This window comes from Apium graveolens, chromosome 2 (genome assembly GCF_009905375.1).
Source record: "Apium graveolens cultivar Ventura chromosome 2, ASM990537v1, whole genome shotgun sequence".
Taxonomy (NCBI): Eukaryota; Viridiplantae; Streptophyta; class Magnoliopsida; order Apiales; family Apiaceae; genus Apium; species Apium graveolens.
In genome coordinates, this window is record NC_133648.1 from 12,222,245 (window position 1) to 12,239,952 (window position 17,708).

At 37.3% G+C, this 17,708-nt stretch overlaps 2 protein-coding genes across 2 annotated transcripts; both read left to right on the forward strand.

The window, feature by feature from the left end:
* The first annotated feature begins 850 nt into the window (after window positions 1-850).
* On the forward strand, window positions 851-10,039 carry LOC141706966 (uncharacterized). Its single transcript, XM_074509884.1, has 6 exons — window positions 851-1,194; window positions 1,951-2,143; window positions 2,953-3,039; window positions 3,663-4,043; window positions 7,642-7,792; window positions 8,510-10,039. The coding sequence occupies exons 1-6, from the start codon at window positions 1,124-1,126 to the stop codon at window positions 9,640-9,642; spliced, it is 2,016 nt and encodes a 671-aa protein (XP_074365985.1). The 5' UTR covers window positions 851-1,123; the 3' UTR covers window positions 9,643-10,039.
* Window positions 10,040-14,827: 4,788 nt separating this feature from the next.
* Window positions 14,828-16,825, forward strand: LOC141685520 (uncharacterized). Its single transcript, XM_074490616.1, has 3 exons — window positions 14,828-15,228; window positions 15,463-16,101; window positions 16,228-16,825. Exons 1-3 carry the CDS (start codon window positions 14,828-14,830, stop codon window positions 16,823-16,825), a joined length of 1,638 nt encoding a protein of 545 aa, XP_074346717.1.
* The last annotated feature ends 883 nt before the right edge of the window (window positions 16,826-17,708 follow it).

Here is a 17,708-nt window from a genome sequence, read left to right on the forward strand (position 1 = left end):
TATTATAATTGAATTTCGATAAATTAATAATCAATAAAATAATAATCTAGTAAAAATTATATTTTTTTATTTTAACATAACATATAGAGTATATTTTTATTTTCAATAAACTCGCTATAATAATATTTTTTCATGATACTAATCATATAAAAGAATTTTTTGTTACCCATGTTAAAAACTCAGTTTTATTTGAGATTGAGCTTACAATTTTTGGGTAATTAATTATTTACCGTTCATTTTTAAAATCTAAATAGTCAAAATAGATTGTTTATTGATACTTTAACGATAAAATTGTTTATTAATGATAATTTGTCAATGAAATAAATTGAACAATTTATCGAACGAAAATGGCGTTACCGCGTATTGAATGGAAATAACGGTATTTATATAGAAACAAGATAAAAATAACGAAAATAATACAGTGCATACGAAAAAAATTATTACACACATCGTATAAATTTAATAACTACGTAACATTCCATATAACCTATAAATTGTCCATGTACCAAAAAAAAGTCAAAACGTTACGAATATTAACAGAAAACTAATTAGAGTATTTTGTATATTCTCATCCCAGCCAGCTAATTTTTGGAATCTTTCTCGCCCAATTTCAATTCTTTTTCCTATAAAAATTCAAACCCGCACACCTTTTTCTTCGAAAAATCAACAAATAAATTCAAAAATTAAATTATACTCGCAAAATATCCGACACAAATTTGTTCTTTTTCACCAAATCCACGAATGCAATCATGAACCCCACATATAATATTTAATTTACACCGTCAATGTCAACCTGGAGATTCGCGCATCACAATCATATATAAACACAAAGGTCATTTCCGTAATTTCACATTCGCCCTCCCTCATTTTTCTTCCAATTTTCTTTCCCAGTATTTCTCTCTTCTCTCTGCTCTCCACTCTCTCTCTCCTTCAGTCTCTCTCTAGCCTCTCTCCGATTTTCTCGCCGGCGCGTCTGCTCTACGCTCCAACTCCGCGACGGCGCGTCTCTCTCCGTCGCCACGCCAACTGAAGCCTCGGTAAACTCCTGCTGTTCGTTAGGGTTTGAGCAACGGAGTTTCGCTGGCGGTGGATTGATTAATTGCAATTCCGGCGAGAAATCGAAATGATTGAGAACACGAGGAAGCGGAAACGCGGATTTATCTCCGAAGAAGATATCGCGAGCCTTCTACAGAGGTTGTTATTTGATTACTTATAGTTTTTGATAATTGTATGTTTATTATGTTTTTTATGAGTTTGTGTTTAATTCGATGTTTGAATTTAATTTGATTGTTATGTATATGCTCTAGATTAAGTGGATACCTGTTTTTAGCGCGAGAATTCGTGAAAACAATTGTTTTGCATTTCTGTTATTAGTGTGTATACATTAATTGTTATAAGTATGTGTAATTGGATGAACATTTGAAACTTAATTTGACTGTTATGTATAAGCTCACGTTTACTGGATTGCTATTTTAGTGCGAGAACACGTGAGAATTATTGTTTCGCATTTCTGTTAGTGTGTGTGTACATTAATTGTTATAAGTGTATGTAGTTGGATGAATTTTTGAAATTTAATTTGATTGTTTAGTTATAAGCTCGCATTTAATGGATTGCTATTTTAAGTGCGACAACACACGGAAATTATTGTTACACATTTCTTTATTAGTGAGTGTACATTAATTGTTACAAGTGTATATAATTGGATAAATATTTGAAATCTAATTCGGTTCCTATATAGAGGCTCGTGTTTTTAGCGCGAGAACACGAGAGAATTATTGATCCGCATTTCTGTCATATATTGTTATGTTCTCTCCAGACATATATGTATGCAATTCTATAACAACATTAGAGGGCTATTCTATGTTTAGTTGTATGAATGTTAATGAATTTGATTCTAATTTTGTATATGAAATATGAATTTGAGTTGTGTTTAAGTTTTTGTGTTCAAAGGTATTCCGCGTCTACGGTACTGGCATTACTTCAAGAGCTATCTCAAGTTGCGGATGAAAAGTTTGATTGGAATGAGCTGGTGAAAAGGACTAGCACCGGTATTTCTAATCCGAGGGAGTACCAAATGCTATGGCGACGTTTGGCTTATAATACGCCGTTAGTTGAAAGATTAGATGAAGAGGTTGATCCTCTGGTAAGCTTACTCACTTTAGTTGGAAGCACAATTATTGGTTTCAAACATATCTTGTATGTGTAAACATGATGCTTAACAAAGAGTAGGTCATTTTGTACTTTTTTTTAATTAACTTTCCAAAACTAAAGATTTCGTTAAGATGTCAAATGATTGTAATGCGAACGGATCTAGCTTTTTATCATATTTTACAGCCGAATGTTCTCCACAAGCAGTTTTATCAATTAGACGAGCTGGTTACTACTATAGTTTTATTAAACTATTGCAGAAACTAACACTTCTACACACGAACTTAAATGTTGTACACATGTGAAAATAACATATATGTTTGTGACGAATAAAAGTGAATTGTCAAATGTATTAACATTATTTTTCCATGGAAAGGCATCGTAGTTAATGGAAGCATATGACTTTATAATTTGGTTTTAAACAAATTATGCATGTGTTAAACAATTGACAACAGCATGATCAATACACATTTAAATTTATCAGCTCAAATAAAATTAATGCATAGTTACCTTGTTTTGTTAAGGTCATTAATTACATCAAAATTCATTCTCCACTTAAGGAAAAGCATTGTTTTATTGATATGAGACTCTTAAACATGACCTGATACAGCGTAAAATTATGGATAAACAGTTCCCTTCATGGTCTAAATACCTTTAGTTTATATTCTCATGTCTATGTATTAAGTGTTACTCATTCAAAAATGCGAGCACATGTTATATTTACCTGTGACTCAATATTACAAATAAAATTGGTTTACTAAGATGAATATTACCTGTCTTGTTGCTATAATATTCTTGTGTCAGGACGATGACAGTGATCTAGATAATGAATTGGAAGCTATACCAACTGTTACCCCTGAAGCTTCTGATGAGGTTGTAGCATGTGTGAAGGTGAATTTTTACACTAATTGTTTATCCATGAGCATGCTACTATTTCTTTGAGACAAATGTTATGTTTGTTTGGTTGGTAAGAAACTTTTATGTGATTTTGAAGCATTACTCTATTTAGAAGACTCATAGATGTTCATAAATTTAGCCTAAAATCGATTTAGATTGTTTAGAAATATAAATCTGCATCCAATTGTGCATACATTGTTTTGTATGCAGAAGAAATCCGATGAAAAATTGATAATGAAATCAGTGTTTTAATGAGGTCTGATGTGTTCACTTTTAGTGGACAATCACAACTGAACTTTAAACTCTAGATATATGATCTTTTTCCGTCATGTAATTTCTTTTTACTAGGAATTATCAGCGAAAAGAAATTACTGCAAGTATACGCCATATTCACGTAGTTTAATTTGGTTTTGCAAAGCCAAGAATTTTAAAATCAGCATTACTAGCACTTACTGGAAAATTCCTAGCATTCATACATATACCGGTATCTCCGAAAATTGTTAATATTATTCAGATTTGTGACTCATGTAAGTTTTTCATGTTTTGGTAAATTTTCCATTGTATGTGGCACTGCCTCTTTGTTATGGCTTATATAGTTATTATATATATTTTTACAGTTACTTGCTGCTTCTGGCATGCCAAGTCATTCAACTTTACAAAATGGTTCCACTGTTGAGGCTCCACTGACTATGAAGATACCTAATGGTCAATCAGCTAGGGTTTCCTCGGAATGCGTACAATCACGGAGCTTTGCACGCGGTCGGACAAATATCACAGTTCCAGTTTCTGCCCAGAAACAGCCACTGCCTGAAGTTACATCTGCTGAAGGGTTGGATACTGATGGTGGCAACCTACCTCCTCGAAGGAGAAGAAAACCATGGACTGCTGCAGAGGATTTGGAACTCATTGCTGCTGTAAAAAAATGCGGTGAAGGTAATTGGGCAAATTTATTGAAAGGGGACTTCAAAAGTGAAAGATCAGCTTCACAACTATCTCAGGTTTTTTCACCCATCTAATCTTTGCTTAACTTCTAGATCTTACTTTTTTCCCATTCTTTGGGGTCAGTTCTGATAACTACATGCAGCATACAACTCTTAGTAGATTATATTTTTAGCTTCCTTGCAATCAAAAACCCATGATTTACTATACAACTTCAAATAAAATAAAATTGGAGATGAAACATATGTAATGCAAAATATTATAACCACAACGAACTAGAGCTGCTCGACCACTGAATTAAAATTCACAGAAGCTCAGCACTCCACAAAGAAAGTTCCAACAAATAAAGATGCAGGAATTAAATGCTAATTCAAAGTCACAGTTAAGTCTTTGACCTAAGGGCCAAAATAATGTATTAACGTCTAAAGTAACCCTTCAATCTACAGCCTAAGGGATCCAAAACCAACAAATTATAAGGCAACAAGTTCACCAATGGGTTCAAACAACATTATATAAATAAAAGGAAAAACAGAAACAAAAACAAGAATATTACCCAGAGTCTGTTTAGCCAGATGTCATAACTCCACTTTGGTTTGGTTACTGTTTAGTGTCCAAAAAATCCCTGATAAATTTTCCTTAACCATTGGCATGTCAACTAGATTTCCATTAACTCACCACAGTAGATAGAAAGATTATCTATTTCCTGAAACAAACTGTTAAATCATTTCCAATACATATACATAAAATACTATATATTTTTCTAATCTCTACTCTTTTTTTTATCATGTGAATCTTTGGATGAAGCATATTTGGTTGAAGAACAACTACCATAGACCAACAATATAAAAATAAACGAAAGACAAATTCAACCTCAATAATGCAACAATTTGTGTTTAATCCAAAATTAGATATACTTCTATAATATTTGTAACCCAGAAAATGTACAGATAGAAACGATTAACATAAAAATAATAACCTGATAAGAAAGAAATTTATTGTCCGAAATACAATCTCATGTGACCCTGCACTAGCTGTTTAATGGATTCATGTAATAAGATGTCAAATAAGAATATTTATAGCAAACATGATTCTAGAACCATTTTCATTTTATTAATTTTTAATCAAGAGATATAACTATATATGTAGACAATGGATCTAAACGATAGCCCCTTGCCAAAATTCCCTGGTACTCTCTGAAATGTTAATTTCCCTCTTACAATATGTACAAACAAAGCTGTATTAAACAAGGTAAACATCCTGAGTCGTAAGTTTTGATTCAAAGAAACTTATAGATCTCGACTGTATTAGAGAGGGTAAAGAAACCAGGAAAGAGATACGCGATATAGATGGGTTTGTGGTGCTCATAATTTCTCCTATATCAAGCATGAAAGAAGTATGCAGGGTTCAAGAATTTAATAAAACAGTTAGTAGGGACAGAACAGGAAATATAAAGATATTCTAAAAACAAAATCAATATATGTATGATTGGTAGAATGTAACATGACAGTCACGCAGATTAAAAACAAGCATGACTTGTGTTGTTACCAGATATGAATCTCACCACAGCCGTATAACAATATTCTAAATTTATACTCACAAATGGTGGATTGGTGACCGCAACAGCTGCATGGAAAATGGAATGGGAGGAGGATGACTTGATGAGATGAGAAATAGATTGTGCAAAGGAAAAATTAAGTCGGCGGCTAAGAAGCAAGGATAAGGGTGTGGGGATGTGGGCGCGTAGTGCGGGGATACATTGATTTGGCAAATAAAATAATACGAGGATTTTAGTGCGGGGGAATATGACACATATTATTATTATTATTATTAATATATATTTGATGTTGTGATGAAATCCAGTCAAAACACTAATATTTTTATGCAAATTGAGTCAAATACATGATATAAGCATCTAAAACACAATAATTTAAACCAAGTACAAAATTAAAAAGATGAATTTTAATTGAGAATTTTGAGCATCCAAGAATCCGATACAAGGGTGCATGGGGATATGGGGATTCGTTAGGTGACCGAAGAATCCATGCTTTCTAGGTCGGCGATAATAGAGCTTAGTCTTACACTAATAATTTACGTATTATGGTTAAAATTTGAATGGAAGAACCGGAAAAGACAATATAAGTCTTGTAATTTATAAAACTAAAAGCATGTTTAAATTGTCCACTTTGGTTGTTTCAGTTCAAGCAAATGTAGCCATAATTATTTTGTTTAATATATAACAATTTAAAAGCGAGCCAGCCTAAACTAATTATAATGAGCAAACCAAAGTAGGTAGTTTTGCTTTTTGCTGAATCCTAGACGGCTAGAGTCTAGACTCAACCATAATAAATATTTGTATTATCTGGGATATTACTTATATTTGTGCTTTATTGTTAAAGATAATTAACTACATGCTTTTTAGATTATGTCTAATCTTTTACTTCTTCTTTTTTTCGCTAAATCTGAGATATAAATAATTCAGTAATAAATTTGATTTGGTATAAATGAGTTTTGAGTTTTGATTTATGCATAAATAACTATATTTGATTTTTCTGTAATCCTTGAGCCTAGCTTTAGTTAGGCGTGCGTGTAAGCCTTGGTTCACCTTTCTCCTTAAATGACACTGATTGTAATTTTTTAGATTAAACTGAGAAAGATTATAAGAGGAAATAGATTAATAGATTAATTTAGCTGTGTAATCTCCCTTCTTGATTTTCCATGACCATAGTTCTTTCTGGACACTGTTTATAGCATTGGAGAACCTATTAGTAGGAACTTCCGTTGCTTCATCTTTTCCATAACTCCTCATTTGAAGTAATTACTTGTAGCTACATGATTGTTTCTGTATTTAGTAAGTTGTAAAAATTGAGATAACTCGCAGTATTATATGACTCTTCACATGTTAACATATGATTGACATATTAACAAAAATCAGAAACTGGCAGAAGTCAACACGAGAGACCATTGGTCAATACCACTCTCCAAAGGGGTGGAAAATCCTACGTATTCCAAAGGGAGTATATGCAACAGTAGAGACCATGGTCAATACCAGTTCACATATCTGTGTACTTTTGATTACACTCATTCTGGTCTGTTTATGAATATCAACTGAGTAAAATCCAATATGTGTACTTACGCTTTAGCCAACATACCACTTGCAAGACCACACTTTCAAAAATACCTCTTGCGATATTGAAGTTCACATTATATTTGTTTAAGCTTATTTCATGACATTTTTTGTCTAGTTCACTTTTCAGGGACTATATTTGTATCATATATGTTTGCTCTAACCAAAAAATATAACTATTGAAATTAAAATTGGACAAGAAGTCCTCAAAAAGTTAGTGGGATATAGGCAAATGTGCATAAATGTAACCAAATGTGAACTCTAGTATTTTGAATGGTATTTTTGAAAGTGTAGTATTGTAAGCGATACAATTTACTCGTAAACTACAAAATTGTGTCACATATTCCTTTGTTATTCAGACCCGAGGTTTCCTGAAACCTGACAGCGGATAAATGTTTTATTGTATGTGTACAATATCAGTTTAGGTTGAAGTGTTTAATGTGCTAAACTAATGTGTGATCATGTGGCATCTTTTGTAACTATTCCAATATTGATTCTCCTGCACAAAATCTTATGAGATAATTAAAATGCAGAGGTGGAACATTATTAGAAAGCGCAAGGGCAACTCAAGTTTAGTAAGGAGCTCACAACAACTCTCTGAGGCGCAGCTTGCAGCTCGGCGGGCTGTGTCTTTAGCCCTCAATATGCCGATGACAGATAAGTTGAAGGCATCTTTCTCCCCTGGTAAATAATCCTTCTGCATATTATCATATGTAATATTAATGAGGTGATTACCCTGCAACTAATCAATCATTCCATAGCAATTTATACAAGAACTTAATTTTTTCTGGGTCATGCTAGATAATATGCTGCAAGTTTTATTAATTTGCTGCTGTTAATCTGATTTAAATTGTGCATTAGCAGTAGGAAACACTGACTATCTGATAATAAGTTATTGCTTATCAGTCAAAGGATACTTGCTGCTAGGTACCAGCGATTTGTAGGTTATTACCAATTACAGTATATTTGGTGCTTATATTGTTTTTAGAGCTCCTTGATTAGTCAGTGATGAGTGGAAATGGTTTAGTATTAGACATGAGAATGTGATATTTGTAGAGTGTTGTTATAGTTGTCCGGTGATTATGTGATTTTGGCATTGACTAGAGTTGCTGAGGAGTGAGGTTGATCAGTGTGAAATAATTAAAAATAATCTCTCGTATGTATGCATTCTAATAACAGCATCCACCCCCTTGCTCCCCACTGCTAAAAAGGGTTTGAGAAAATATAAAGAAATGTAGCAAAAATATTCATTTCACTAGTATTTGACTTGTAACCCTGACTTGTCATCAACCTGGGCATATTATTAACACATTCACACATATATACATAAAACTTAGAATTCAAACGTTGAAGAAATCCTAGTTCTGCTTTACTCATGTGTTCATTGTGATTTGGAACCAGGTGCAACGAGTTTAGCCATTACGCCCAGCAACTCCATCCATCGTGCTGCTGAAACTTCTGCTGGCATAAAGTCTGAACCTAAATCTGAGCATAATTCTCTTCCAACCATAAAACAGCGTTCTTATATATCTTGCCCGGACTCTGTCCCTACAATAGGACAACGATCTGGGGCACTAGGACCTATAGCTAAACAGGGCTTTGTGACAACTGCTGCACAACAATCTAGCGCAGTAGGGGTTTCATCTAAATCTCGGATTAACTTGAAGGCCCAATCAGCAAAGCCCTCTCCTAGTCCGGACTGTGAGCTAGTAAAAGCTGCTGCAGTCGCTGCGGGGGCTCGTCTTGCCACTCCATCTGATGCAGCATCATTGTTGAGGGCTGCACAGGCAAAGAATGCTGTACGTATTATGCCTGGAGGAGCTTCTATGATCAAAGCTTCGGGTGTAGTCAGTAGTGGAAACTCATTACCCAGTAATGTGCACTACATTCGTACTGGTCTGGCAACTACATTTCCCACTTATTCTACTACGCCGCCAAATGCCACACGATCTACAAGTAGTCAACATTATCAGGGTCATTCTACGAAACAAGCAATTGTTCAGGGTATCCAGAGGCAAACTAGTCCTAAAGTGAATGCAGCATCCGAAACAGTGAAAGCTGCCACCTCTGGCCTTGGTAATGTTGAGACTAACATCTTGAAAGATACGATGCCTAGATCTGTGGATGCATTAAAAGAATTTAGCCAAGATGATGAAGACAGTGATAGAGGGAGTAAAATGAAGGAGAGAGGGCACAACCATTTTCTTGGAAATCCGCAGCAGGCCCAAAAACTCAAAGGCGATGGTAGACCAGAAGACCAAATTAAAGAAGACCGGGATCCCATATCCAGTGACCCAGTATTAGAGCTCACTGCAGAGGATCTTGCAAAGCCAGTTCCAGTCCCACATCAATGTGGTACTGCTAATGTAAGCTCATCAAGTGCAGAGGTAACCGTGAATGGTGATTGTGTAGTTAGTAATCACATGATGGGCTTATGTGGCAAGGAGAAATATGTAGATATGGATAGCTGTGATGATCATAATTTGGGAAAGAAAACAGATGAACCTGTACCTATGGATACCTGTGAATCTTAATTTATGTCATACAAAAGTTATGGAAAGCATGTTTATGGCCGGAGGTAACGGAAGAAATCATGTATCAGCAAAGGAAATGACTATGGATAATAAGATTCGGATATGAATCAGTAGCTGTATTCGAGGATACATCCCATGATGGTTGAATATTGCCTTCACACCCGTTCTTTGAAATTTGGATTTAGTCTTTTTTTATATTAAAACTGAATGCGGGTTTTAATAGCTGGACGCTTCCAAAGATTGCGGTGGTTTGTTTCTGTCATGTAATTTTTTGTTTGAAACTTGTAAATGACTAGCATAGGCTATGGGTTTTTTTGGAAAACGGCATCATATCCTCATTCAAACTCTTTAGTTCAACATGAAATATGAGTGGTCTAGCTATTTTGTGGCTTTACAATCTTACTTGTATGGGAAGCTATGTTATGAGGCTTGAGATACTTAGTGATTATCTTAATTTATATAAATTAAAGTTTGATTAACATTTTAAAAGTATATTTTTAAACTAAAATTGATAAAAAAAATGAAAAATAAAAAATAAGTTGAGAAAAAGTACGTCGTTACTAACATTTAACTTATCAGCTTATAAGTTGTAAATTCAACTTATAAGTTGGGTCGACAAACACTCGTCAATAAGCTGTTACGGGCTTATAAGCCAATAAGTTGGCTTATTGGAATTGCCAAACAGGCCCTAATGTACTTGCTATAGAACACATTCCGTTCAAATCCTGGATTATTACGGTCGTGGATGATTAGATACTTATTTAGGATACTTGCTAGAACACATACCGTTCAAATCCTGGATAATTAAGGCTGTTAGATGATTTTTATCATTACATATATAACTTTTTTCATTTAAATATTACTATATTATAACGATTTCTTAAATACTGTTTGCAAGTGTTCTTATTTTTTACATGTAAATATAATTATTATACCAAAATCTTTAATATTATGTATTCTAATTGCAAGTGCACTCTATTTATGATCGGAAACAAAATGGTTTGCATCCTCGTAAGTAATTGCGTCGTGGGGATTATTTAGTTAGATATAGTTAGCATTTAAAGGGGAAATGGAACGTGTGTAATTTTTTTGTGTTTGAATTGGAAAAATTTTGAAGTTTGTAATTTTTAATATGTTTGACGAATTTAATGAAATATTGGCTGTAATTTTATTTTTTCCAAAAGATATGTCTTGTATGAGTGTTTCCTTGATAATGGTCCCTTGCAAAGACTTGCATGTCTTATTGTCTTTACAAAAACTTGAACTCCCTCGACATATATCCTGACTTTCTGTGCAGTGGGGATCAAGAATTGTTAGCTACTGCGAGGAAAAGGGGATTATATGGAATAATTTGTAGGCAGTGTGTCATAATTGAGAATAATTCTAAATTCTTAACTCTCTGATGGCGTGAAATATGGTGAGATTGACTCAAAATGTCATTATTTAGACAACAAAGTATTAGTATAGTGGTTGATATTTTGTACTCTTCCTAAATTATAGATTAAATTAGGGTTTAGATTATGGCAAGTAGTGAGTCCTAAATGCTAAATCCTAAATCGGATATTTTTTATTGTTTTTTTTAAAAAAAATTCTAAATTTTAAAATGGGATTGGTGAATCCTTAAAATTAAATATTATTAAATTAGTTGGGTTTTTTATTCAATTTCATAATATTTTTAAAATATAAAGGAGAATTATTAAATCCTAAATATATATATATATATATATTTAAGTGGAGTAATTGTCGATACTTATTTTAATTTGAGATTGAAATATTATAAAATATTTAACAAACAACAAACATTTGATGTTTGGGCAAGAAAACTAAATATGCATATGTCATATGTATATTACTACTATAATAATCTATTTATATTATATTATAGTGCATGTTGCCGTTTGCTACAGTTATAAAAATTCTATGATTTTTACCCCTGCTTTTCTGAATAATTACCAACAAAACCACGGTCAAAGCAAGTGCCCTGTTGGATTGCTTTGTTTAATGTTAAAAGTACAGAAATAATAATATAAAAAAACTCTCCCCACCAATCTTATTGTGCAAGCTGCTGCATTCATCAGTACCCATCTAATTAGGGTACCGGTCACGAGACTTCCTTGCCTATAGGCATGTTTTTTGCCAAAATACATGCCCAAATGACATCCACTTATCAATTAAATATAATAAAATATAATAAATTATTATTATACTAATATAAAGTGAATTTAAATATAAAATTAAAGTTAGTTGACAGTAACAATCAAATACCATCATAATACTCATTTAAATTAATAACTTTTTAGATACTAGCTTATAACCCGTGCGATGCACGGTTTTTTAAAATTTATTTATTTTATTTTTTAAATTTTTTAAAATTTATTTTAGAATTTTTTAATGTAGTATATTATTACTCTTGATGTTTGTATTTATATTGTTATTATTTTTTACAGTTTGTTGCAATATTATTTCAACAAATATGCAGATATTGAAAAATATACGAATTTTGAATTTAATTACTTTTTTGTCATGTATATTATATAGCTATTACAGTTATATCATTGCATCATATTACAGTTATATCATTACATCATATTTTAGTATCCGGGGATTAGTAGAACAATCCTTTTTATTTATGATTGATTGAACCTCTAATCATATTCTATTTAGAATCGTATTCGAAAATTATATCGTATTCTCGTGTTTGAATAGTATTTGAACAATGTGATTATTTTCTATTCGGCTAGGATGTTATCTTTATGATCCAACGATTGAAATTATTTTGGCGGTACAAGACCATAACTACCAAATATTTTGATAAGATTCCTCTTAAGGATATAATAAGGATATAATTAAAATATATGTAAATATTTTAAAATTATATTTGGTATTTCTGGATATTTCTAATATTAAAATAATTATTAAAAAATAAAAAAATAGTAAAAAGGCATGCTGAATCATGAAAATGCATGTCGTGCTAATTGACGTCATGGCATGCATGTGGCGCTGTGACATGCACCCTACACCTAATTCCTTTGGTAAATGTTATACCCAAAATTTGGCATTGGATTGACTCGGGTCAAACGCGGGCTAATTACAGTCAAACTCAGTATTGCGTTGTGAAAGTGAGGACGCGTCCAGGTATTCAGGACGCGCCTACTTGAGAAGGAATATGTTACAAGGCGAGAAGAGTGCATGGTCAAGGAAGGACGCGCCCAGGCTGTATGGACGCGTCAATATTTATGAAAGTGCTTGGCAGATGAAATCTTATGGTGATGGATGCTTTAGGACGCGCCTACTTTAGCATGGATGCGTTATTGAAGGTGAAATGTTGTGCATGATGGTTTAGAGGAGACGGTGCAAGTCTAATAAGGTTAAGGACGCGCCCTATATTCTAGGACGTGTCCTGTGATTTTGAATGTTATAAGGAACGATTGATGAGGAAACAGGTTTGGATTTATGAAGGTGAGGACGCGCCCAAAGGGTCAGGACGCGTCATGTGTTTGATCTATATACTTTTGATGTTGAATTCAAGACAAAGCTTGCATGGAGAGGAGCAATGGAGGATTATTCTTACTAATGTATTTGTTGCAGGTACTCTCTGAAGAATTCCCTCCTTGAGACGGTCAAGGAGGGGGATGTCCGTGAAAAGCTTGAAGGCCTCCAGGGGTATGCCTGATGATTGAAGGCCTCCTCCTGTATTCAACGGGTGTCCTCATTGGGGATGCGGGGTTTACTTTGGTGTGTGCTTTGGGAGCTCTGTTCTTGTATTCAACGGGTGTCCTCGTTGGAGAAGTTTGGAGTCATCCTGCACTTTGCACCCAAGAGCTTGGGATCACCTGTCCTGCTATCTGGTGGGTTATCCCCATTCGGGGGACAGGGACGCGTCTGGCATTTGGGGTGAACCGTGGCTATACCTGCGTTCGTAAATCAAGGGAGATAGCTGTAGCGGAGTGTTATCCTTGCGCAGGGAGATGCACTATCCGTGAAGTCCTACGATTACGGACGAGCCTCGGGCCTTTGCGGTTGGGCCTCATAGTTGGACATTCCTAAAGCTAGCGGAAGATGGATATCGGATAGGCTTCTACTGGGCTTAGGAGTAAGGAGTCTAAACTCATTAGACTTCCTGTTCTACGAGAACTACGTCAGGCTTGATCCCTATATAAAGGGTACGTAGGCACATTGAGAGGGTAAGAAGTTGAGAGCTGAAAAGAGAGCCACCACTTACTCTGATCAATCTCAGCCTAAAACAACCACAATCAACCACACACCGCTTAAGTATCCGGCAAAGAACCACCGTCACAGATCTTAGTTCCGGAGAGAAACCTCAATCTTTGTTGTTACCAGATTCCTCCGTCAACAAATTGGCGCTAGAAGGAGGGGTGCTAATTAAGGTCGCAATCTTAGGAGGAAAAGATGTCTTACGATCGTGATGGAAGTTCTTATGATGGAAGTGACAGCAGGTCTGAAGGCGAAGGCGGGGGGCGCTATACTCACCACGAACCTTACGTTCCCAGAAACATGGCGGATCCACCAAGGGCTCCGGATGTGGGGGGGGACACCTCCAGTTCTCATCAGCAACGCTGATATATTGGAGCAATTGTATCGCATGGGGGATACTCTTAACAGTTTTAACTCAAGACTGAACACGGTGGAGCGCCGAAAGATGAGGAAAGGTCGTCGTTTCCCCCGTCATGGTCATGCCTTGGGGAAAGCCCCTGTAGTTGAGGGAGATACCCAGGGGAGCGGGGATAACCCGCGAATCACTCCACGGCGTTTGCAGTATTCTGATGATGTAGAACCTATTGTGGAGCTTGCGGATGAGGACACTGAAGGTAGAGAAAGGCCTCACCTGGGCAACCAGGTAGTGCCACACCCGCATAGGTCTGGGCGTACGATGGACGAGCGTCGTCGTGCGAAGAACGCTCAAAACCAAGACGAGGGAGGAAGGGATCTTTCAGCCTTGAAAAGGAGGCTTGGCATAAGGTTGGAGGATGACGATTTGAGGATGTTGTTGGTAGAATGGCAAAAGGAAGTAAACGCCGGAGAAGCGAGGCTCCGTGATAAGACGCGTGTGCCCCCCGCATTCCAAAGGGATGACGGGGTGCGGCACCGCGAGCACGAGCGTGCCCCTCCGCGAGGAAGGCCCGGGAATTACTACCGGGGATATTAAAGGAATGGACGAGAAAGAATGGGATATCAATACGGAAGAGCCCCTTACAATGGTAGGAGAGGTGGAGCACATTCCGCTGGAGAGGCCCCCGCCGTTATTCCCGTAGCTTCCCACAGCGTTACTGGTAATGGGTCTGGGGCGCGTCCTCATGACCAGGACGGCGGGCGAATTCAAGTAAGAATGCAGAACAATGATGAAATTCTGCAACGCGGCCAAGATGAACCTCGCGTACGGGAAAATATACAGGACCAAAATGGTAACATGCCACCGCTGCAGCCTCAGGGCGAGGGGCGGCGAGATCCTCCGCCACACCCGGGGGGTAATCAAGGGGAATTTCAGCAAGTCGCAGAGCAACCCCAACAGCCTAATATTCAAACCATTCCTGGTGTAGGGACGTTTAATGTGAACAACCTCAAGAGGTTGCTCAACCATCTTGAGGGAGGAAGAGTAACGGCGACTGCGCAAGCTCCTTCTCCTTTTGCTGCTGTTGTGAGGGAGGCGTAATTGCCCGCGGGATACAGGAACACAACCAATGACTTGCGTTTCCACGGGAACTCTGATCCTGTGGAGTTCTTGGGGCGTTTTAACATTGAAATGGATATATATCAAGTACCTGATTTGGCTCGATGCCGTCTCCTGGCAGCTACTTTTAGAGAGGGTGCTCAGCAGTGGTTCCAAAAACTTGGTCCGGGTGTGATTTCATCCTGGGAACAGATGAAAACTTTATTTTTGACACAATTCCAAGCCGCGGTGAAGTATACACCACCTGTTACCACGCTGGCTAATGTGAAACAAAAGGAAGGAGAAAGTTTGACTTCGTATTTCAAGAGGTTTAATGCAGAATCTACTTTGGTGAGGGGTGCAATTGATGAAACATTGAAAATATTGCTTATAGCTGGGTTGCGTGTGGAGACGGATTTCTGGAAGCACCTGCAAGGGAAGGACCCAGTGTCGCTGGCTGATGTGCTTGCGCATGCGGAGTCGTTCAAAGCGATCGAGCAGTCGCTTGTAGAAATAAAAAAGAATGACAATACCCATAACTCCAAGGGGCGATCCAAGAGAAGGGACAGATCCTTGAGCCCAGATTATCGGCGAAACGCCAGAAGCCCTAACAGGGTAAATACTGTGAGCTCGCGGAGAGAATGGAGCCCACCATCGAACTACAAGAGAAGAGTTAGCAATTATACACCGCTGGCGGCGTCCATTGATCATATCTTCGAAGTAAATAAGGATAGAGGAATCTTCAAGAAGCCCGACCGTTTAACTTCATGGCAGAGCAGAGACAAGAAGAAGTATTGTGACTACCATGAGTCTACTGGCCATGACACCCATGAGTGTCGCCACTTACGGGATGAGATTGAGGAATTGATCAAGGCAGGATACCTAGGAGAATGGATTGACAAGGTGAAACGACGCAGGGGACTTGACGACAAAGGTAAGGATGAAAAACTGACCCCGCGGGTGGAGGATGTTGAAAAAATGGCAGAGGTCAATTTTCAGAGGGCTGGCAGTATCAGGGCAATTTTTGGAGGACACCCTTTTGTTGGTGATAGTAATCGAGCACTGGAGAAAAACGCGAGGGAAGCGCGACATCCACCGCTCACCAACATCCACAGCTTGGAAGATAGACCCCCGAATGTCTTTAAGGGGGAGTCCGCTGATATTACGTTCAAGGAAAAAGAATCTAGGTGGGTGCATCATCCCCACAACGATGCGCTGGTGATTACCATGCTCATTGGGGCAATGAACGTACATCGAGTCTTCTTGGATAATGGGAGTTCTACAAACATCTTGTACTACAGCACCTACAAAAAGCTGGGTTTTCCAGATAGTGACATGTATTTCGAAGATGCGCACGTCTATGGCTTTACTGGGGAAACAGTGAGAGTCATGGGTTCTGTCAGGCTTCCCGTCACACTCGAAGAAGGGGCCTTGTCGGTTACCCAAATGATAGATTTCAAGGTGCTAGATCAGGATTCCGCGCATAATGTGCTGGTCGGCAAACCTTGGTTGTGAGTATTCAGGGTGATAACCTCGATACACCACCTGATGATAAAGTTCCCAACGGCAAACGGGGTTGGCAGTCTGAGAGGGTCACAGTATGAGTCACGTGACTGCTATCATAAGGCTGTCAAGGAATTTCGTAGAAGAAGGTATGAAAGGAAAGGTCTCCCATTTGAGGATGCAGAAGATATTCATGCCAAATCAAGTGAAGAGGTTCATGCCCACTATTTCGTTGAAAGCCCCGGGAAGGAAGAAACCAATGTCTCTGGTAATTCTTTTTTGACGCGGGGACATATTTCGAGGATCCGTAGCGTGGAGGAAGTGGTGGTGAACCATATCAAGGCGATCATACAGAAAGAGGTTAACGGGGAAAAGTTGGAAGGAAGAAGTGAAATTTTGCAAGGTCTCGGGAATAACCTCAAGGTGGATGCTCCTCAAAATAAGGATGCACCCTTGAACGAAATTAAGGTTGATGCTCCTCCAAACGAGGACGCGCCCTCAGATGAAAAAGTGGAAGTCGAAGACCCCCGAGACTTCGATTTCGATTTGGATCTCAGGATCCTTATGCCCGCCGAAAAGACGGGACCGGCCGAAGTCACAATATCTATTCCGGTTGATAAAAATGATCCGAGCAGGGTTTTGAAAGTGGGATCCCAGTTGGGTGATGAGATAAGAGGAAGCCTTTCCCGCTTTCTAATTGTAAATCTTGATGTCTTCGCTTGGAGTCATTCAGATATGATAGGAATTAACCCGGAGGTAATGTGTCACCATTTGAATATCCTCCCGAATTGTAAAGGCATACGTCAGAAACGCCGCACGGTAAGTGGGGAAAGGGCAATAGCGTTAAAAGAAGAAGTGGACCGATTGTTGGAGGTGGGGCTGATCAAAGAGTCTT

Excerpts from the sequence above, each read along its gene's own strand:
- LOC141706966 (XM_074509884.1), top strand. The coding sequence starts at position 1,124 with ATGATTGAGAACACGAGGAAGCGGAAACGCGGATTTATCTCCGAAGAA. Across the intron at positions 2,144-2,952 it reads ATGAAGAGGTTGATCCTCTG|GACGATGACAGTGATCTAGA; the intron begins GTAAGCTTACTC and ends TTCTTGTGTCAG. Across the intron at positions 7,793-8,509 it reads GAAGGCATCTTTCTCCCCTG|GTGCAACGAGTTTAGCCATT; the intron begins GTAAATAATCCT and ends ATTTGGAACCAG.
- LOC141685520 (XM_074490616.1), top strand. The coding sequence starts at position 14,828 with ATGGGATATCAATACGGAAGAGCCCCTTACAATGGTAGGAGAGGTGGA. Across the intron at positions 15,229-15,462 it reads AATGTGAACAACCTCAAGAG|AGAGGGTGCTCAGCAGTGGT; the intron begins GTTGCTCAACCA and ends AGCTACTTTTAG. Across the intron at positions 16,102-16,227 it reads CAGAGCAGAGACAAGAAGAA|GGGACTTGACGACAAAGGTA; the intron begins GTATTGTGACTA and ends GAAACGACGCAG.